Source organism: Megascapheus bottae, chromosome 3 (genome assembly GCF_031878675.1).
Source record: "Megascapheus bottae isolate mThoBot1 chromosome 3, mThoBot2.hap1, whole genome shotgun sequence".
In the NCBI taxonomy this organism is placed as follows: Eukaryota; Metazoa; Chordata; class Mammalia; order Rodentia; family Geomyidae; genus Megascapheus; species Megascapheus bottae.
In genome coordinates, this window is record NC_143511.1 from 29928697 (window position 1) to 29951443 (window position 22747).

Consider the following 22747-nt stretch of genomic DNA (forward strand, 5'->3'; position numbering starts at 1 on the left):
TATTGTGTAATTCGTTAATATATGGAACTTTGGTGATGAAGAGAAATGCTTTATAATGTATGACCACATTTCCAATTCAGTTAAAATCTAAAATAGTTCTGTAAAGATAGTTTACTTCAAGTGTTTTCTCAATGTAAGCCAAGTAGTCCTTTCTCATAGTCACATACATGCCCTCATTCCAAAAATGATGCTTAAGATTGGGAGTTTGGCCTAATGGTAGAGTAATGCTTAATTTTTTAAGTTTTGAAAAAGTACTCTCTTTGGAGATCGACTGTTTGTATCTCCTAATGTTCTACAGTCTTCTGTCTTCCACCAGAACATGTGGTGATTTATTTGCTCATGAGTGTATTTCTAGTTAGTGATAATTCCACTTAAACATGAGCAAGTCCAAGGGTTTGCACTCAGGGCCTGGCACTGTCTTTGGGCACTTTTTACTCAAAGCTAGTACTGTGCCACTTGAGCCACTTCCGGTTTTTTCTGTGTAGGTGGTTCAGGAGGAATCGAACCTAGGGCTTCCTGTATGCTAGATGAGCTCGTCGTGTCCACTAGCCCATGCTCCCAGACCAAACATGAGTAGTCTTTAGCATTCTTGTAGCAGAGACTGCCATGTAAAAATCATTAGCATTTGAGTTGTGATTTTACATTGAGTCTGCTTTTGTTAGGCCTTGTAACATTTAGCAAGTCAAGGGTACTATCCTAATAAACTAATACTCTGCTATCTTAGTGAATTCTCAGTCAGCAGCAAAACAGATTTAAAACCTCTACAATAAAGTCTATAATAAATTCATTTTCCTAAAATAAATGAACTTGTTGCACCTTCTCTATTAAAATATTCTTGAGACTATTGAGTACTCTGACAAAATTATAAGTACTACATAATAAGAATTAAAGCAATTTGAAATGAAAGATAATCATTTTAATGATGTGATTGCTCCAATACCTTTCTTAGGAAAAATTTCAGCATATACCAGAGGACTGGAGTTTTACATTTTCATAAGCCCATAGGTAAAAAATGGCTGATTGATCACATGCTCATGATTAAACAAACAGCTTAGAGACTAGTCATCTATTCATCTCTGTAATCAGGGTGGGTTGTTATTACTTTTTTTTTTTTGCCAGTCCTGAGCTTGAGCTCAGGGATGAGCCCTGTCCTTGGATTTTCTCAAGGCTAGAGCTCTACCAATTGAGCCTCAGCACCACTTCCAGCTTTTTTCTATGCATATGGTACGGAGGAATTGAACCCCGGGTCTTCATGCATGCTAGGCAAGCATGCTACGATTAGGCCAAACTCCTGGCCCCTATTGTTCTTGCTTTTTGATGTTCCTAAACCATCAGTATTCTTGAAAAAAACAAAGCAGAGTGGGCAGTAAGCTAGGAAGCAGTCCTTCATGACTGAGGCAATCGAATTACCAGTTAGTTAAGAATCTAACTGATACCATTAGAACACTGAGCCAAAATATAGAATTCTTTAATATTAGTTACTATTAGTTTAGGGAAACTTTAACAATTATGTTAGTCCTCCCATCTATTTTTCTTTTCTACCATATGGTCACTTCAATTCTGGCATAAATATGGACTATAATGTAAAAAAATTAATCTAAAAAGAGTTAAAAATGGAGTAATGTCCTAGAAGACTTGGCATTTCACATCTGTAATCACAGCTAAGCAGGAGACACAGGTAAAGAATTAAAGTCCAATGTTGGCTTTCCAAAAAAAAAAATACCAGAAAAATAAACTGAAAATGTTTGGAAAATAACTAAAAAGCAAGAAAAAGCTGGGGCTTTATCTCAGCCTAGTAAGTGTGAGGTCCTGAATTCAAAGTATACTACTGCCCAACAATCTAAGTAAAAAGCTACCAAGGAATTAGGGTTCTATTTTCTTTAGCCTCCTGGTAGTAAGGATTATGGCCATGAGCCACTGGTAGCCATCTAAGTGTAGTCATTATTCATGCTTCACAAAATAGACTCTCAAACTGCTAGGCTCCCCAGTAGAAGTCATGTTTCAACTTATTTTCAACACAAATGCTAGAGAAAAACTAATTCTTTTTTTCATATATTTTTATTGTAATTAATAGAAGGAGAAAAACTAATTCTTATCCAGCACTACTTATTATTGATACATTTTTAGGTCGTGGTCATTTGCTATTATTTGCAGAATATATGGCAATATAATTTTTTGGATTTTGAGCTTAGAATGAACTTTAATCTTTTTTTTTTTTTGCCAGTCCTGGGCTTGAGCTCAGGGCTTGAGCACTGTCCTTGGACTTTCTCAAGGCTAGAGCTCTACCATTTGAGCCACAGCACCACTTCCGGCTTTTTTCTATGTATGTGGTACCAAGGAATCGAACCCGGGTCTTCGTGCATGCTAGGCAGGCACTTTAACCATTAGGCCAAACTCCCGGCCCCTGAACTTTAATCTTCTATCTCTGTTTCCTGCTTAGCTGGGATTATAGATGTGAGACACCAGGTCATCTAGGATATTACTCATTTCAACAGGAAGGAGTCAGGCATGTACAATTACCCACCCACCATCCCCCACCTTTTTTTTTTTTTGTCCATTGTGGTACTTGAACTTTGGGCCTGGGCACTGTCCCTGAGCTCTTCAGCTCAAGGCTACTGCCCTACCCCTTGAACCACAGCGCCCCTTCCAGTTTTCTTGTGATTAATTTGAGACAAAGAGGCTCAAAGACTTTAGTGCCCAGTATAGCTTTGCACCATGATCCACAGATCTCAGCCTCTTGAGTAGCTAGCTAGGATTACAGGTGTGAGCCACAGTGCCTGGCAAAATACCCCTTTTCAAAGACATTAGTGGATAAAAATGAGAGTGGGGAAAATATAACAGGAACCATCATCTAAATAGGCTGATCGGTGAAGTATTAGGACAGGAAATTCAGGATGGTTTTTATTACTCCAGGCAAAGTCATCACTGTCTTATCCTGAGCTCGCTTACCAGGGTACTGAAGGAATACATCTCCAGAGACCGGGGCAGCACGTTTAGAAATAGGCCCAAGACCCACCATTCGGCTACATGCCAGGACTCAGCACTGAAGTCCATCTGAAAGTCCATGCAACCTGGTCCTCTCTGTAACAGCTGTCCTTTTCCCACTGCTATTCTTCCTCACATAGTAGCTCAAATAGTTCTCAAGTTCCCTGCAAATTACTACACCTTTATTTTGCTTGACACTAATCTTACTACTTGTGAATTGATACTGAATTCAGAGAACTGAATTTCCAGTTACATGGGAAAGTTGGAAACTGCACACAGAGGTGATCTAGAAATTACAAAGTCAAGTGAAACAACACATTCCAGAGCTAAGAAAAAAATTTATAAAACTATGAAAAATGCAGATTTCAAACAGTGATCTCCAAGAACAGCTAATGTCTGGGTTCAAGGGGGAAGGCTCAAGAAATGGACTGAGGTCTGCTTCTCACAGGCCAAGCAGGTGAACTTGGAGGTGGGAATCTAGAGGCCCAGGAGGGAAGGAAGTGCTGAGCTAGAGGCAGGGGGAGGGCTTTGTTATGCATCACCCCTCCCCCTTTGTGACTTACTGCAAAGCAGGCCTCTGTGATGTCAGCCTTCATTGACTATATGTTGCCAAAGGAAATGCCCAGAGCTCAGTTGCTCACGAGCAATAGTGCGATTCAGATGATGGAGAATCCCCTCTCTTCACTGAAAAGCCTTGCCATCCCCTGGCTGAGCCCCGACCTCACCACCTTGGCAATGGACATGTCCCTTGCCATTGTGTGTGGAGTGGGGCTCTTCCTCCTGCTACTGCTCCTGCCCTGCTTCAAGGGAAATCCACCCTCACCCACTCCTGTGCGAAAGAACAAGATGAGGAAGGTAAGAACCCCAGGGACAGACCACCCAAAGATGGACATATACATATATATGCATATATAATGGAATTTTACTCATCCATTAGAAGGAATCATACTGTACAATTTGTGAAGAAAGCAGACTTGGAAAAATTAATGAATTAAGCAGGGTCAGAGACAAGATCATGTATTCCTTTATATGTGGAAGCTAGATTTAGCTTACAACTCACACATATGTTCGGTGGTGTGCAAGTGTATAGAAATGTATTCACTGAAAAATGATAGATTCAAGGGAGATTTCAAAGTGCAATTCCTTAGAAAGCCAAAACCCTGAAACTCAGCATCCCAGAGCAGAGCTCCTGAGAGGGAGGGGACTTGGACTCTCAACCTCATGTCACACCAAGGACCTGAGTACCACATTTTTACCCAGTGTTAGGTTGCTTACAGGGCTGTTCCAAGCCCACACAAAGCTCCCAGCAGAGGCTAAGGTCAACATGCAAAAAACAGGAAGCTGGGGGAACCTGGAAACCTGGGTGTGTGGTCCTGTGAAAGCAGAAATAATTTGCCACACTAAATATGGGGAAAGACAATGCAGGGACAAAGGAAGAGAGCAGCATTTTATCCAGGAACAGCACGTATCTGAACTTCTCTAGGGAAAGGAGAAAAGAGGTCTAAATCCTGTCTCTCTCATCTCTCAGCATCATGTGGAGAAGAGAGGCCAGATGAGGAGAAAGAATAAAAGTGCTCTAAAAGGTAAGTTCTGCATTTTGTCTCAAGGGGAAATCTCTGACTCTGACAACCAGAGCCAGGATGCCAAGGATGTCAGTTTTTGGGTAGCCTTTAGAAGGAAAGTAATCAGAAATCCCCTTGGAATGAAGCTGATATGCTTCATCACAAAGTAGGGAGGGGCTCAGAGGCTGTGAGGTAACTGCCTCAATAGTGAGGTGTGTCTCAAAGTGGGAGGAGTTAAGAGGCTATGTATGAGGTAACACTGCCTTGATAGGGAGATGAGTCACAAAGGGAGGAATGGCCAAAAGGCAAAGTGAGGTAACATTCCTTGGAGAGTGAGGTCTGTCACATGGGGAGGAACTCAAGAGACTATGTATGAGACAGGATTCCTTGAGAAGGAGGTGTGTCACAAAGGAGGGCTAGGAGGCTGAGGCAAGCCTGCCTAGATAGGGAGGTGTGACCTCCAAGTCCCAGTGTGGACAAACTCACATCCCTAAGAATTATAATACGCATGAGATCCTTTTCCTTCCGATTCAAGAGAGTTTCTGTAGGCCATAGTTTGGCAGAGTTGAAAGCACCTTGTAAATAAAGAAGCACTACCCCTCTCTAAGCCCTCTTAGCACTGGAACCTGCCTTGTGGCCATGAATAAAAATTTGAGATCCAGTGGATCTTCCATGGTCTCTAACAAAGGAATGTCTCATTCCCCCTCCTGTAAAATCTAGGGGTTCTCCCATGTCTGCCATAACCACAGTGTGTGTTTCTAGCTTGCAGAGACACTCAGGAAGAGCTTGAGGACATTCACGATCTAGTTTCCCTTCTTACCAGGTAAGGATTTTCCTCTTGTGACTGAGCCTGCATTTCTTCTCTAGAGAATGGGGTTATCTCGGGGTTGAGGAAGACTTCGGGTTGGCACAGGATGGCACTGATAGGAAGATGTGGGATACAGAGAAGTCTAGGGGCTGTGTAAAAGATGGCAGGGTGTGCTTCAGTAGGTAGACAGCAGGTAGTCACAATTGCCCATCCTCCTGGGCCTATCAGATGCTGAAGAAAGTTTGTCTCTGTCTCCTGCAGCCACCTAGGGAAGCTCAGTGACAACAGCAGCTCCAGGCACTTATTAAAAGGAGACACCCTAGGTGAAGTTGTCAAATCAGCGGCTGCTGCAGCCCACCCGGCAGCTGGACACTGTGAAGAGGACGCTTTCTCCAGCACTGCGTCCCCAAAGGCTTCCCCAGCTCCTTCCCACGAGGGCTTGCAGCCTCTGGCCTCTACCTTGTCACCAGTCCAGACATGTTCCTCAGTTCCTGCTGAGACACAGTCACACCACACTGCGCCTCAGCCTCCAGAGCTGTTGATTCCTCTACAACATCCTTCTCCCCGTTCTCTTTCTCCTCCCCGTTCTCTTTCTCCTCCACCTGTGGCCTGCACTCCACCCAGCCATGACTCAAACTCGGGTCTTCCATCTAACTTCAGGGAAGTTCCACCAGAAAGCACCCCACGGAGCGGCTCTCCAACCAACAGCTCTCGGGTGCCTTCTCCTAGCCCAGCCCTCAACTCTGACATCCTGGAGCTGCTGGAGGTAGTGATTAGTAAGAGGGCTAAGGAGAACGCTGGGGAGGAGAAAGAACACCCTCTGGATTCTCTGGGGAACATGATGAAGTCACTGGGCAGGGCCCAGGACGCGGCCATCCCACAGGCCTTCTGGAACACCAAGGGAGAATCCCAGCAGCTCCCTGAGTCTCCGGAGCTGCTTCTCCCCATGGTCTTACAGAAATGCAGCCAGCTGTTCTGGGGCCTTCCCTTTCTGCACAGCGAGTCCCTGGTGGCTCCTGTCCAAATGTCTGGGCAGCCACTAGTCTTACCCTCTGTTTTATTCAATACTTTCTATAATTTCATGCCAGCACAAGACCAAGATAATGTACTTCCACAGCACTTTCCACCCCAGCCCTTACTGCAGCACTTCAGCCAATCACAAAACTACACTCCTGCCTTGACCTGGCCTCAGCCTCTACCACTGGCTGACAGCCAAGCTCAGGCCCATGTCCCATCCTATATGCCGGTCCTATCCTCTCATTCACCTCCAGTGAATTCCTGTACAGTCCCACCTGTTGTCCAACACCTAGAACATCACCTTGCCAGGAAGCACCTGGAAAGTCAGAGAATTCTACCCGCTGTGGTCAATCAGTCTCTCAAGGCCTTTACACAAGATCAGGGCCACTTACACCAGAGAGAATTTATCAAGATTCCGGGTGAATTCATCAGCTTTGAAATGAGGAAAAAGCTGGAAAACCACCTCCAAGAGAGGCTCATCCAGCACCTCCATAAAAGAAATTGTGAGATCCAGGTGTTTTCTGGGAAGAAATCCCGAGTAACAGACCAGGCAGAGGACAAGCCAGGGTGTTCACAGAACTCCAGGAATGTAGACGTTTGCTGCAGAAGGCAAGAGAGGGGAACCTCAGAGAGCTCTGCATCCCAGCAATGGGGGAACTCCAGAAAGGACCTGGAACATCACAGCACTGGGGTAGCCACACAACTGGACAGGGATGCAGAAAGCTCCTCAGCAGATGGTGTGCAAGCTAACACGCTGAGAGAATTAGAAAATGACGTGATGAGATCATCACATAGTGATTCTCAATATTTTCCCCCAATTTATTCAGGTATGAATAGTCTAGGAGAAGCCCTAAGAGCCCATTTAATAAAAAAATGGGATCAGATCAACAGGGACAAGGTCCCTTTGCATGTTAGTCATTCCAGGGGCTCAACAGACCATGCCTTGGCCCCCCTTGAAAACTCCAGCTCCAGCATTACTGGTACAGAAGCATCCTTGGACACTAGGGAAAGCTGCACGAGCTCCTCCCAGAAGGCTTTCCTCTTGGATGCTGCCACCCAACAGCTGCTGGAGGCACATATCAAGAAGCATTGGGTGAAGCATAAGTGGGGCTTGTCCCTAAAGATTCTCAAGCCCATAAATCACCTTACTTTAAAAAAGGCTCTCCCTGTGGCCATTTCCCAGGAAGCTTCTCCACACCTGGCCTGTTGTGACTTCAGGGCCAATCTCACCTCTAAGGGGGATGCATTCCAGGAAGAAGCTCTGGACAAATTGCCAAAAATGCCAGGGAGAGAAAAATCAGGTCATACCACACAGCCTCCTCAAGCACCACCACGTGAAACCCTGAGCAGAACACTGGGTAGTCACCACTGTGATCCCTCAGTGGTCTCTCCACCTGGAGAAAAAGAGGGACTGCTCTCCAATTCCAAAACGTGTAGCCTTTTAGGAAGTACCTGGCACCAGGACATTGTGCCAGGATCAGAGGGAAGCAGTCCAGAGACAAATACCAGCCCAATAATGGGCATATGTGAGACACAGGAGAAAGAAAGCCTCTGCCATGGTATGTCCATACGAGAGATCTTTGCATCTGACATGACTGAAGATCCCATTGAAATGGCTGAGGTGGAAGAGAGACAGCCCACTAACTGGTCAGTCAACAAAGACTTACAAAATCTGAACCTTTTAGAATTTCTGAGGACCACTCGAACGCCATTACCCTCCAGAAATTCGATTGCTAGGCATCCACCAGGTTCATGCCTGAAAGACCAGGCAGAATCTAGCAGTACAAGTGAAAGTCCACCTTTTGATGATAACTTGCAGGACTGCGACGCTGACACCTTCCTGCAAGAATGTGGACCCGACGTGCTGCTTGGCACCAACGTGCTGGCTTCACAGAGTTCTCTGAGTAGCTCACAGAACTTTTCCAGAAGCAGCACGTCCACTATCTATGAGTTAAGCTCTCCATTACGAACGGGAGGGCACAGCACAAAGCAAGAACCTAAGACCTCCATCACCGATGGCCCATGGTACAGCAAGGTGTTTCATGGCCCCGAAGAAGCAAAGAGCTGTGAGAGGCCCAGAATACAGAAAGCAAAGCCTGCAGGAACAAGGCCCTCACAAGGACAGAATTTGAACTCTCCTGCCCAGGTCAGGAAAGCAAGAAGTGCAAGGAAGAACTCTTCCCTATCTGCGTCAGAGAAAGAACAGCATCCTCCAGAGATTCATTTTGGAAATCGGATCAAGAATTTTTTTATGGCATTATTTTCCTCTAAAGCTAAAAGTCAGGCAGACTGCCAGCAAAACCCCAAGATCCAGTCGGCCAATACTAAGAAGCAAGACTTATCCACAAGCAGAACGCTCAGACAGAGTGGAGTGCCTGAAGCACAGATGCTTATGAGCACTGTAGGAAGGATCCTAGAGGAAAAACTGGGCCTTCCACAGGAGCCTTCTGCATCTAAGAAAACTTTACATGAAGTTCCGGCCCCCACAGCTGGATATTCCCACCACCACTTGGCTCCTCCTTACCCACAACAAAGCCAAGTAAAGAACACCAGGGCGTCTTTTCCCCAAACCAGCCCCATTGGCCCCAGGCACCCTGTCCATGAGAGCAGGGTCTCACACTATCACCACCCTGGGACAGACTTGCCTCCCCGAAAGCCAGTGTCTCTAATCAGTCATGCCTGCCAGCACAGACCAAAAGGGATGAATGTCTCAGGCCAGCGTATCCACTGCCCACGACACTGTCGTCTTAGCCGTTTGATGGTCAGCCATGCATGCCATGCTGCTCACTTGGTTCCTTGTGAGGTCCATTTTTCTCATGAGAAATTGCAGCCCGTGCACCGCAAGCCTGTTTTTTGTGTGTGAGTACATTGGCTGGGTACTGATGACGTCTCCCTCCTCAAATGTGGAGTGTTTAATACAGTCTTCACGCTCAATGCATGCAGTGGCTTCCTTCAGTGCCTTCGTCTGGGAGAGGGATGGGTAGTTTGTGGTCTTCCTCTAAGCAGGTGTGGCTGGGGTGGACACATGATACAATGCCACTGATGACTGTCAGCTAAAAGCCCTTATTTGAATGTGCCCATTCAGTCACTACAGCCTTTTCAGAAAGTCTGCAGTATTCCCTAGGATCTGGATGCATGGGGTGATAGCTTACTAGGCTGTTCTGCATGACTTAGATTGGGCAACCCCTGGATGCTAGGGGTCTGTAAGGAAAGCAATTCTGCCCTTCTTGTCTAGGGATCCTATTGCTCTGACTTGGGTCACTTGAGTTTGTCATTGAATTCCCAGAAAGCATAGCAGCAGGCCTGTGTGTCATCTAGAATGTTAACAACTGATTTATTGAGGATTTAGGAGTTAGCTTCTGCATCCTTTAACTGTTCCCTTTACTGGGATCCAAGACCTTAATCAGGGTTAGAGAATAGTGTAGTCTAGCACTCTACCACTTTAGCCACAGCGTCTGTGTTTTCTGGAGGTTAATTGGAGGTGAGTGTCACAGTTTTCAGAATCTGGATCTTCTGCCCAGGGTCGCTTTGAACAGTGATCCTTGGATCTCAGCTCCTGAGTAAAGATTACAGGCATGAACTAATCGTGCCTAGCAACATACCTGGATAATCTTTTAAACTTCATCAACCTTGAACTGGAATGCTTTACAGGAAACAAGTTTGTGTTTCTTCTATGGATTCAGGCAGTCTATACCAGAAACGACACTGAGAGGCTAGGCACTGTGAAGATACAACACATGATTTTCACGTAAATTCTAATAGCATTTTGTTGATACACCCAAACAGAGTATGTTTAGTAAAGTATCTGTATAATCCCAGCTGGTTTTGAAAAATTCAAATCTTCACTTCCTGAATGCTATTGACAACACTGAGAATATGTGTGGGGTTTTATGTGGACCTCTTGACTCCAGGGAAAGAATATGGTTTCCCATTCCATCCGATGACACATCATCTGTCCAAGCTTGTTCTGTCATGTAGTGCCTCCTAAGAGCAGCTATCATTTTAGACAAGTTTTGGCATTCAATGAATGATATCATTAGTAAAGAGTTCTATGTTTTAAAACATGGCACATTCTTGTTACCTTTGTCCTATTAACCTTTGTCCATAATATATCTGCAGGACCCTTTGGTTACATAGTTGGAAAAATGCTGGCTTTAAAATAGAATGTCACTCTATGTTAAACTGTAGAACTTAAGATGAGTGACAATGAGAAGGAAAATTTGGGATAGAGTGAGGCCAGTGATGACAAATTTCTAAAAATATATGCATTCTTTACCTGACTTACGTAACTTTAGACCCGCTGTACATCACATTTATAAATAAAATGAAATTACAGAAATAATCACTTGCCCCTTTCAGTTCAAATATGTTTTTGAGGCACATGAGGAACATAACTTTAGGGAAATTTGTGTGTGTGTTTACTGTGATTTGAGTCTGCTTCATATCAGGACCATAGAGCAACTGCATTGGGTTCTGAAGAAAAGATAGGAATACTATTATGATTAAGAAATACTATATGAAAACATTTATTGTGATACGATTTGAATCAAATATAATTGTTTTAAACTAATAGATATGTAAATTATCAATGGACAAAGGCCTCATATCTAAAATATATCAACAGCTCAAAAAATTGAATCACTCCAAAACTAATCTCCAAAGTAACAACCATCCCATTAAAAGATGGGCCTAAGACATAGAGTCTTCTCTGAAGAAATAAAAATGGTCTATAGACACATGAAGAAATGCTCGACATCTCTGGTCATAAAAGAAATGCAAATCAAAACAACTCTAAGATTCCAACTCACTCCAGTTAGAATGGCCAGGATCAAGAAAACTAATAACAGATGCTAGAGGGGATGTGGCCAGGAGGATCACTACTACGCTGCTGGTGGGAGTACAAACTCATTCCACTATGGAAAGCAGTATGGCAGTTCCTCAAAAGACTAAACATAGAGCTCCCCTATGACCCAGCAATTCCATTACTTGGCATTTACCCAATCGTCCAGAAACAAGGGCATACTAAATCCACTAGCACAATGATGTTCATTGCAGCACTATTTACCATAGCAAAGATATGGAACCAACCCAGATGTCCTGCAGTTTATGAGTGGATCAACAAGATGTGGTATTTATACACAATGGAATTCTATGCAGCATCGCCCTATTAGTAAGAACATGGAAAGACTTAGAAAAAAATCATATTAAGTAAAGTAAGCCAGACTCAAAGGAACATAGGCCCAATAGTCTCCCTCATTTGTCATAATCAGTAGAAACCTTGGGCTCTCCTAGCAGACATTTACCATAGAACAAAATCTAGAGACATAAGGCCAAATAGTATGACACTAAATGTAAGGACCTCCAGGATAAGGAAACAAAAGCCATATAATGATTGACTGTTTTCCTTAATGTACTATGTTATCTCTCATCTCTTTTGCTGTCCCTTGGTTATCTCATATTGTTACAGTATTTTACCTTGTTATCTGATATATGTTATATGTGCTTAATTGGTAATTTGAAATTGGATAAGGAAGGGGGAAATCAAGATAAGCTGGGGAGGGAAATGGGGACCATGACATGAGAAAGGGTATCAATGTTTGTGAAGTTATGCACCTTCTATCTGGTGAATATAATATAACCCTTCTATTAATCACAATAGAAAATTATAAAAAAAAAAAAAGATCTCCAGGTCTGTACATTTTTTTTGCCAGTTGTGGGGCTTGAACTCAGGGCCTGAGTCCCATCTTTGGACTTTTCTCAAGGCTAGAGCTCTACCACTTGTGCCGCAGCACCACAGCACCACTTCTAGCTTATTAAAATTCTATGCATATGGTACCGTGGAATTGAACCCAGGTCTTCATGCATGCTAGGCAAGCACTCTACCACTAGGCCAAACTCCCAGCCCTATACAGTATTTTTTTTTAGCACATTACATTTCATTCTCAATGACCAACAAAACATAACACTTTCATCATCTGTTTTCAAACATAGTAAAGTGACAAATATATGAGTAGTTGTTCAACATTCTTAGCCATAAAGGAAGTACAAATCAAAACGACACCAAGAATGGTTATCAAGAAAACTAACTGATGCTAATAAAAATTTAAAGTAAAAGTTGAGTATATTTAAAGATATTATCATATAGAACATAAAATGGCTACAAAACATCAAAAGCATCTAAGAAAGCAATTGTTGGTGCATGCCTATGATAGCTATTCAGGAGGCTGATATCTGACAATCATAGTTCAAAGCTAGCCTAAGCAGAAAAGTGTCTCTGAGACTCCCAAGTAATCATCACTACCAAGGGAAAAAGAAAGCAGAAGTGGAGCTGTGGCTCAAGTGATTGAGTATGACAGGGATAGCATTCAGGCCTAGAGTTCAAGCCCCAGTATTGGCATATTAGGGAGTTGTCCCCAGTTTCATTACCTATGGCCTCTGGCTCAGCATCTTCTCCAGTGCTGGGTGTTGTCAGCACCACTTGTGTCTGTTACCAAGGTAACTACAGTCTCCACGCTGGCTGATACTGTTTGCTCTTCTCTTCAACATGACACACTAACCATCTGATTTTTTTTTAAAATGTGCAGGTTAATAAGTATGGGTACCTATCACATAGCAATTTCGACTCAATCACTTCACTTCAGTATCATTGGTTTTCTTTGCAGCCCTCTCTACATGTTTTGTGCATTTGCAAGCTTTTCTCTGAGACCATGCAAACGGTGTAGGCGTTCCTAGACTTGGAAGGATAAAATTAAAATTCCAAGCTCCTGAGGAGCATCATAGGCATTTCAGAATGGAGAGTTCTCCACAGGCACAGCTGCTATTTTGTTTGGAAGAGGACCTTTGGGAACATGGATGTGCTTAGCAGAGCAGCCTGTACTTTTCCTCTTGGGTATACAGGGGTCCCAGGGATTGAACTGACTTCCCTAAAGGCATATCATTGGTTGAAGTCAAGCATGGACGAACTTCATGAGCAGTTTAAGTGAGAAGCCCATTCCATTTTCCCCTCATACCTTTCTTAATAGTCTCCCCTGGCAGCCAAGGCCCAAACTTCCGTGGCCCTAAATATTAGTCTTCCCACAAAATAATCCCCAAAGCTAAATCTTCAGGCAGTTTGGAGAAATATATTGAAGCCACCAAAATGTAGCTTTGGCTGATTCAAATGTACTGTTACATGGAAGCAATGGCAAGTGTTCTGCAGGGAGAAAAGATATGCAACCACATACAGCCAAATAGCACCTGAGGGGCTGGGAGTTTGGCCTAGTCGTAGAGTGCTTGCCTAGCATGGACGAAGACCCGGGTTCAATTCCTCGATACCACATACATAGCAAAAAGCCAGAAGTGGTGCTGTGGCTGAAGTGGTAGAGCTCTAGCCTTGAGAAAATCCAGGGACAGTGCTCAGGCTCTGAGCTCAAGCCTAGGACTGGCAAAAAAAAAAAAAAAACCAAAAAACAGAAAAAACAAAAAGCACCCCCCCAAAAACAAATAGCATCTGATTGTATTATTGAAAAATAGATTCATGTGGCTTATTCATGTTTTATCAGAAACTTAACAGACCACAGGGATCCATAGGATAAGATTTAGTGTTTGACTCAGAAAGATACCTGTAGTGACATTTTGTTTCAGAAATCTTCTAATATCAAGAAAGGATTGGTAATCTGTGGTTTACTCGGTATTCTCCACACATCCCTCCATGTGATCGAGGCAGGTACAAGCGCTGTGTTGTCTGATCCTGGGTGGACACAGCCTGCAGGGGAGCTCAGGGTGGACATTGATGTATCCAATCTCCCCTAGAGCACGACTGTCAATCTCGCGATAGTGTGTGGGATGGGGGCGGAGCATAGGCCGGAAGTGGGTGGAGAGGGCCCACAGGGCGGCAGCCCCCCCCTACCCCAGCCGAAGCAGGCCAAGCAGCCATGGCCGCGGGGCGGGCAGGTGGCGGCCTGGTGCACGTGGAGGCCACCGCTGTCGGGTGGTGCAAGCAGCCGGGGGCCGGGGTGGGGGGGGGGAGGATGATGGGAGCGGCTGCGGTAAGAGCGGCCCGGTGGACCAAGGCGGAGGCCGAGGAGCCGGAGTCCAGCCGTGGAAACCGTTGGGTGGCGGTTGGCCTCTGGGGGCCCCTGAAACGGACAGGCGGCGGTGGTGGGGGGGGGGGGGGACAGTGGCATCTGGAGGCTGCCAGGCACCGGGCTCCGGGGCGGGGCCGGAGGAAGCCCGCATGTTCAAGAGCGGGGTGAGGGGTTCCAGCATGGCGGCCAGCGGGCAGCTAGTGCGGGTGGACAGAAGCATGGCCGGCCGTGTGGAGCGGTAGCCACTGCAGGTCCGCCGCTGGTGGCCTCCAGCACGTGGCCGAGCAGGGAGCGGGAGGCAGGCAGGTGGTCCACGGGGCAGGGGGCGGAGGGGGGGGGGCGGCGGCACGTGGCCCTCCCCCCCTTCCCGGGGGGGGGGGGGGGGGGGGGGGGGGTCACTGAATCTAGGGCACGATCTCAAGGCCAAACCTCAGCTTCTGGTGCTGCAGTCCTGGGAGACCCACCCAGCAAGTCCTGGCCACTCTGGCCTCCCCGAGAACCCCACCAGACCTTTGCCCCCATGATGCATTGAATGGAGGTGGTTCCCCACCTCCTCCTTCCCTGCCCCCCCCCCCCCCCCCCGCCCCCCTTGGGTGCCTGGAGACCCATGATGGATCCCCAGCTGTTCAGTCCTGTTATCCTGAGAGCCTTCGCCAGCGGTTTGTTCAGGATTTGCCTGAAACCATTATTGACCATCACCTCTTCCTGGGTGTGGTGGTGGTGGTGGTGGTGGTGGTATTTCCTGGAGATTCCAGCAGGCACTTGTCCCCTTGGCCGGGGATTCCCTGAAACCACCTCAGCCCTCAGTCCTCTAGCCACAGGCTGACCTGAGACCCTGGCTTACTCTTAGCTCCCTCCCTCAAGGAGATCCAAGCTAGCCTGTCACCTGAGCTGCCCTAAGACTTTCCTGGCCCCAGGCCATCCTGAGACATATCCGATGGTCAGGTCAGTCTCTTGCTTTAGGTTCCCCACCAGACACTGCCTAGACCTTGTCTCTAGCCCCAGGCTTCCCTGACACCTGGGTTGGTCCTAGGTACCCTCCTGGGCTGCTCTGAGACCCTAACTGACCCTTGGTTGTCCCAAACTGCCCTGAGAGCTGCCTGGCCAGGCCTAGGTCCCTGGTGCCAGCTGTCCCTTGATCTACTAGGCTGGCCCTTAGTCTCTCGCCAGGTTATTCAGATGGCCCTACCTGCTAGATGCTCCTCCCTGACCTAGGTTCTGTGCTCATTACCCTCACCAATATGCCTGCTTATCTATTATTCATGCTCACAACTGTGACCCAAAATCCAGTGGCCCAAGGAGGAAGAACAGAATCAGTGAAATCACCAGACATGAATGGCCCCATTACTTTCTCTGCAGGCCTTTATCCAGTGGCTGAGACAGCCTCTGGGAAGATTCCCAGAGAAGTGTTAGTGGCAGATATAGGACAAATATAGGCATTGTTAGTCAATACCTCTGTCCACACTGCATAGCCAGCAAGGTGTACAGAAGATGTTCCAACTGAACAGAGTTCATCAGGTTGAAGAACATCTTAGTAAGCTCTCTTCACAAATTTCCTCATCCTGATGAATCACAAAGGCTTTCTAAAGTTTATTTTATAGTTTTGAATGAAAGATTCTTATGGTACAAGAGAGATCTGGGGTGATAGTGAGGCATCAGTCGCATCATCTCATGTGCTCATCTCTTCTAGGAGCTGCTTTAAGGCAGACCGCATACCATCCGTACCCCCAAGTGGTGGCACAAAGAAAAGACACAACGTCTCATGAGAGTAAAGTATGTATTAAGAAGCAAGGCACAATTGAGGAGACATCGTCAGTTTGCAGAGGATGTGCTTATACACGAAGAGATTTGCTATGTATGTACTTGAATTTTTCCTGAGGAAAACATAACTCATGAGGAATTATGTGAGAAGCATGGTATGCGTGAGCAGGGGATATACTAGCCTTAAGATATTTATCCCCCTTTGCCTATGCTGACAGGCATGATTGACTGGAGACACAGGCTTTCTGAGAGGCAAGTTTGTCCCAGGGTTGTCACAGTCTGTGACTCTCCTGGCTACTGACAGAATGGCTGTGGCCAGTGGGGCTGGTGTGGGGAAAAGAGACCCTGTGGTTGTTCACTTGGCTTTTTTCTAAGTAGGAAGAAGCCATGTGGTAGTGAGAGTGGTTAGTTGATGGCAGTGGAAATGTCTTAACAGGAGTCTGAAATTCTTGTTTGTGCAAAGTTTTCTAGGAGGCAGAAGACTCATGTTGCAATCCCATTTTCTTCTCTAGGATTCACCCAACAGTGCTCATGAGTGTTTGGGCTTCAGGAACTCCACTGCCCTTGAACATTCTACTTGTGGTTAAGTCTTGCTTCTGGGTCCTGGCTGACTGAATCTGTGAATTTGCAGTGAGTTATTCTGAATTTTGTAGTGAGTTTTGTCTTTAGTAGGAAAAAATGGTATAAAAATTCTTTATCTGGTTTCTGAAATGATTCTTTGGAGAATGCTATCCTTTGTCTGATATAGACAGGGAAGAGTTCTTCTTCATAGTTCTTGTTTTCCTGACCTGGGCAGAAGGGGCTCAGCTCCTGGCCTTATAAGGACCTCATTCCTGCAGGTTTTCCTTCTGCATCCTAGTTTTGGGCCTTTCACAGCTCTCTTTTTCATCAGGCCTATGAAAGTTTTTGCTATGCCATGTACCCTGGAGGTTGGATGTCTTGACCTCTTGCTGCTTCTTCATGTGTCCTATTCTTGGTATTGCAGAGCTTATCTCATAAGAAGTGGATGGGAGGTAGCATGTTTGTGGCAAACAGCACCTCAGGGCACAAGCTTGCAGGAATGCATCAGCATCTGAGTTCTGTAGGAAAACTTCAATAGGAGGACTTTTGCTTGTATTGCACTGCTCTTCCTGGATGCCTGGAAATAGAAATTCTGGAGGGTAATTGTGTTTGAATGGTCCCCTGAAGTTCTAAATTTCTGAGGTTCAAATTATTGGAGTCCTTATTGACTGTCAAGTTAGTGGGCTGTTGCTCTTCATCGTCTGCCAGTTCACTGAGATCTTCAGTCTTTTCAGTTGTGGATTCAACAAAGACTTCTAATATGGATACACTGGCAGAGGCTTCCTTTGTCTTCTGTCTCACACATGCCCATTACTGGGCTTGTAGTTGGCTCTGGACTGCTTCCCTGTGGTTCTGACACAATGTCATGGTGCCAGGTTCTTCCTACTAGGCTGTGAGATCTAGACTTAGAAAGCAGTCTACCTTCCCCTCCAGTTAGAGAAGTTGGAGAGACCTCTTTGGGAACCACACTAGTGACTATAGAGTATTCCTCTGAGTTTCATAAGGTGAAGGTGGTTGAGAAGCCTGTATGGTATGACCTTCAGTGCTTTTTCTTTCTCTACCATTTTTGGTACTTTGTGAAGAGCTTCTCCCTACAATGCACGCCCCCCCCCCCTTCACTGTCAGGACAGGACAGGTATGGTGAAGCTTCCTCGGAAACTGGCACAGGGGAAGCCTTTTTCAAAGTAAGGTGATTATGGGCTTGAGAATCTTTAGGGACAAGCCCCACTTGTGCTTCACCCAAAGCTTCTTGATATGCGCCTCCAGCAGCTGTTGGCTGGCAGCATCCAAGTGGGAAGCCTCCTGGGAGGAGCTCGTGCAGCTTTCCCTGGTCTCAGTTGATCTGCTCCCATTTTGAGATGAGATTGGCTTTTAGGGTTTCTTCTAGGCATTTCTTTTTAAATGAGTCAAATAAGTGTATTTTGAACCACTACTTGATAGTTTCATCAGATCACTTTCTAATTCTCTCTCGGTTTTGGCATCTAGAAAATCTGAGAAGCTTTCTGTGTCCCTATCCAGTTCTTTCACTACCCTGCTCATATAATGTTCTAGGTCCCTTTTGGAGTTCTTCCATTTCTGAAATACTTTTGAGCACTCCGTGGTTGCCTTTAGTATATTATGGCAGATATCACCTACAAATATGGAGTTCTGTAAACACCCATGCTGTCCTCTGCCTGGTCTTTTCCTGAGAAATTCTCTTCAGCAGACAGCTGAATCTTGAATTTTGTTCTATAGAGGTGTTGTGGGAGCCCTCTTGGAGAAGATTATGTTCTAGCTTTTCCCTCAACTCCAAGCCAACTGAATCACTTGGAAGGCTGAGAAAGCTTCTCTTTTGCAAGGGGACTTGATAATGAGTAAAATCTTTTTGAAACTGTTTAAGCACAGCGCGTAAAATCCTATGACTCTCTTGAGTGCTTCTTTACAAGGTGATTTTCTAACTGCTGAACAGCAAGTAGAATAGGACATTTGGCCTTTTTCTGGTTTGTAAGGCCAGAAAATGTACAGCTCTTTGTTGGAGGTGAATGACATGGTGGGAATGGTGTCAAGATGGAACCTGGGCATGGGCCTGGGACTCAGCCACTGGGGAGATTAGGCCAGGGCAAGATTGGAATGAAGTGTTGAGATTGCTCCAAATAAGTTAGTAAGGGCTGTGGTAGAAAAAATTGTGGAGGTACTTTAGCCTGAATTTGTTTTCAGAGAATCTGTTCAATCAGACAGAGGGTAAGTGTAGTGGCTGACCAGACATTTGGACAGGGGCCACTGGGGACTTGCCATTCAGAAAGGGAAGGCCCCAGAGCAGCTTAGCTGCATTTCTAATCTAAGTAGTCCTCCAAGACTGTGAGGGGAAGATAGCTTCTGAAAATCAGGACACTGCTGTGGTTTTCTCCTTGTGTTCCAGAAGGTCTGTGGGAAGGCAGTGCCTTGTGCTCTGCCCAGTGACTTCATCATGTTCCCCAGAGAATCCAGAGGGTGCTCGTTCTCCTGCCCAGCATTCAGTTTTGCCCTCTTACTAATCACTATCTCCAGCAGCTCCAGGGTGTCAGAGTTGAGAGCTGTTGGCTGGAGAGCAGCAATGTGGGGTTCTTTCTGGTGGGACTTCCGTGAAATTACATGGAGGAAGACATGAATTTGAGTCATGCCTGGGTGGAGTGCAGGCCACAGATCAAGAATAAGAAGGGGGAGAGGAATGTGCAGGTGAGCATAGTAAGTATTCTCCTAGAGTAATCAAAGTCTAGCGGTTGAGATACAACTTTGGGATGAGTGTGACCCACCAGAAACTGAGAAACCCATCTGTACTTGTGACAAGGTAGAGGCCAGAGGTTGAGAGAACTTGGGGAAAGGGGTTGGTGAAGTCTTCAGGGACAAAATGCTAGAGAAAGTATCCTCAGAGTGCCTAGGTGACTGTTGGGCTGTGACAGATTCTGAGTTGAAAACTTCCCCCGGGACATCTCCATTTAAGAAATACTAAAAAAGTTGTGATGTCATGGATTCCCTAGGTGGGTGTAGGAAACCAGAGAAAACCTTTATTCAAGGAAGGGCAAGGTTTATTACCTGCTATCAATGACACCCACTGAGCCACACCCTGATTTTTACATAGCCCTTACGTCTCTACATCCTGTGGCTTCAGCCATATCGCAGGTCAGCCTTAAGCCTTCCTCAATCCCAAGACAATCCCATTCCCTAGACTAGTAGAAGTGCAGGCACAGAGACATGGAAAATCTTTACATAGTAAACTAGTTCATGAATGTCCTCGAGCTGTTCCCATGTGTCTCTGCAAACTAGAAACAGAGACTGTGGTTATGACAGAAGGATGGATCCTGGGTCTTACAGGAGGTTGAATGAAACATCCCTTTGTTAGAGAATGTGGAAGTTTAAACTGGATACCAAATCTTAGTTCATGGTCACAAGACTTGTGCCATTGTGAGGTAGGCAAAACAAAGGACAGTGCTTCTTTATTTACAAAGGCACCTCCCGATCTGCTAACACCCATTACCTATAGAACCTCCCTTGTGAGTCAGGGAGAAAGTACATATCATCTCTAATATTTAAATGCCATCTCTATTATTCAGAGTTCTTAGAGAAGTGCTTCGGTCCAGAAGCGGGCCTGGAGGTCACACCTCCATTTCAAGGCAGCTTCTTAAACCCTTCCTGCTTTGTAAGGAAGTGTATCACAGCCTCATTTCAAGCAGAGAACCTGAGAAGTGTCTCCAGTTCTGATCTCTTCCCCAGGAATTTCCTTCTAAGGGCTGAACAAACTGACATCCTTGGCGACCTGGCTGTGGTTGTCAGAGACGGTGATCAGCGATCATATCCCCTTGTGAGAAAGTACAGAGCCTACCTTTCAAAAAAACCTTTTCTTCCTGCTTTTTTTTTTGTGTGTGCCAGTTTTGGGGCTGGACACTGTCTCTGAGTTTTCTTTCAAGGCTAGCATTTTACAACTTGAGCCGTATCACCAGTTCTAGTTTTTCCTGTGTATGTGGTACTGAGGAATCAAACCCAGGGCTTCATGTATACTAGGAAAGCACTCTGCCACTAGGCCACATTCCCGTCCCTCTTCTTGCTCTTCATCTGGGCTTTCTTCTCCACACATTGCTGAAAGACAAGAAAAACTGGACTTATACCTCTTTATTCTTTTCCTTTGCATACACAAGTTCAGATACATGCTGCTCCTGGATAAAATGATCTTGCCTTCCCCTGTGTCCCTGTATTTCTTTTTCTCATTGTGTGGCTGAAAATAAGTTCTGTTTTTATTAAGAAATATATTGGGGTTTCTACATGAGATAACAAATCACCTAAGTACTTTCTCCTTCCTAGACCACGGAACTTGCTTTTCAGGTGCCTCTTAGCTCCCAGGTTGGCTTTTGTTTCCTGAGTCCAAGGGTGAGCTTAGCCTCTGATGGGAGGTCTGCATGGACCTTGAACAGTCCTCTAATCAACCTAATGCTGGGAAAAGTGTGGTACTCAGGCCCCTGCTCTGACATGGGATTGAGTGTTCAAGTCCTCAGCTCTCAGAAGTCTAGTCCTGGGTTGCTGAGTTTCAGGACTTGATTTAACCCTGCCATTTGCTGCATACCGCACAGGTGTTTTGAGAGCTCAGTATATTATCTTATGCCACTCTCACCCTGCTCTGTTCTGACAGTGCCTAGGAGAAGGTCCTTCTCCATTATTTTTCAACTTGATTTGGAAAAGTGGAATCAGCATTAAAGAAAAGATTCATTTTTAATTAACTTTAAGTAGTTTTATAAAGGTGTTACCATGTAACAAACAGTTTATGAATACACTATATCTTGATCAATGATAACACTTTCAACATCCTTACCCATCCCTCTCTCATTCTCCCCTTCCCTGGTTCTTGTTAATTTTGTAGGATATACATTGGAATCATCTACGTTTTTCCCCCCTTCTCTTCTTCCCACTCTATGCCTTTCAAGTACTTACTTCCTGGTGTTGTATTTTGCTCAAGTTTGATTTGCAGTCTCCCTTGAAAATACCATATTCACTTAATACATTTATGTACACTTGTATACAAATCCAGCCTATTTATTTGCGAAGCTAAATCTAACTTCCACATATAAAGGAAAGCATGATCCTTCATCTCTTTGGGACTGACCTAATTTACTTAATGTGATTTTTTTTCCAAGTTTTCCTATTTCTTTACAAGTTATAGAATATCATTCGTTCTAATGGATGAGTAAAATCCCATTTTGGGGCGGTTTGTCCCTAAGCTTGTTCTTTCTCTCACGTGTTGGTGACGATGGATTTCCCTAGAATCAGAGAAGTAGTAGCAGGAGCAAGAGCCCCACTCCACACACAACAACATTGTCAAGTTGGTGAGGTCAGGGCCCAGCCATGGACTGCAACACTTTTCAGAGAAAAGAGAGGATTCTGTATCATCTGAATCACACTGTTGCTCTTGAGCAACTGAATTCTGGGAGTTTTCTTTGGCAATATATTGTCAGTGAAGGCTTGTGCCTGGATTTCTAGTAAGTCCCTAAAGGAGAGGAGTGACAATGCCTAATAAAGCCCTCCCCTTCCCTCTAGCTCAGCACTTTCTTCTCTCCTCGGTCTCTAGATTTCCACCTCGAAGCTCACCTGCTCAGCCTGTCAGAGACAGACCTCAGTCTATTTCCCAAGCCTTTCCCCTTGAACCAAGATATTAGCTGTTTCTTTGGAGATTACTGTTTGAAGTCCATACAGTTCATAGTTTTTGAAAATGTGGACTTAGCTCTGGGATTTGTGTTGTTTCACATGGCTTTGTAGTCTCAAGATCATCTCTGTCTCAGCTTCCAACTTTCCCATGTTACTGGAAATATAGTTCTCTGAATTCCATGTCAATTCACAAGAAGTGAGATTAGTATCTTAAAGGAAATAAAGTTTTATTAATTTGCAGGCAAAATGAGAACTACTTGAGCTATTGTTTGAGAAAAAAAAGAGCAGTCCTGGTGGATAGTGAAAGAGGGACAGCTTTTATAGAGCTTTTATAGAGC

The 22747-nt window shown here is 45.1% G+C and overlaps 1 protein-coding gene across 1 annotated transcript; it reads left to right on the plus strand.

Moving 5' to 3' along the window:
• Nucleotides 1–3623: 3623 nt before the first annotated feature.
• LOC150065149 (spermatogenesis-associated protein 31A6-like) lies at nucleotides 3624–9310 on the plus strand. Its single transcript, XM_090329763.1, has 4 exons — nucleotides 3624–3840; nucleotides 4514–4568; nucleotides 5310–5370; nucleotides 5617–9310. Exons 1-4 carry the CDS (start codon nucleotides 3646–3648, stop codon nucleotides 9233–9235), a joined length of 3930 nt encoding a protein of 1309 aa, XP_090185889.1. The 5' UTR covers nucleotides 3624–3645; the 3' UTR covers nucleotides 9236–9310.
• Nucleotides 9311–22747: the final 13437 nt, after the last annotated feature.

What these genes read in the sequence shown, in the direction of transcription:
- LOC150065149 (XM_090329763.1), top strand. Translation starts at nt 3,646, where the DNA reads ATGATGGAGAATCCCCTCTCTTCACTGAAAAGCCTTGCCATCCCCTGG. An exon ending in GAAAGAACAAGATGAGGAAG is followed by an intron (nt 3,841 to 4,513) that starts GTAAGAACCCCA and finishes CTCATCTCTCAG; the next exon opens with CATCATGTGGAGAAGAGAGG. An exon ending in GAATAAAAGTGCTCTAAAAG is followed by an intron (nt 4,569 to 5,309) that starts GTAAGTTCTGCA and finishes GTGTGTTTCTAG; the next exon opens with CTTGCAGAGACACTCAGGAA.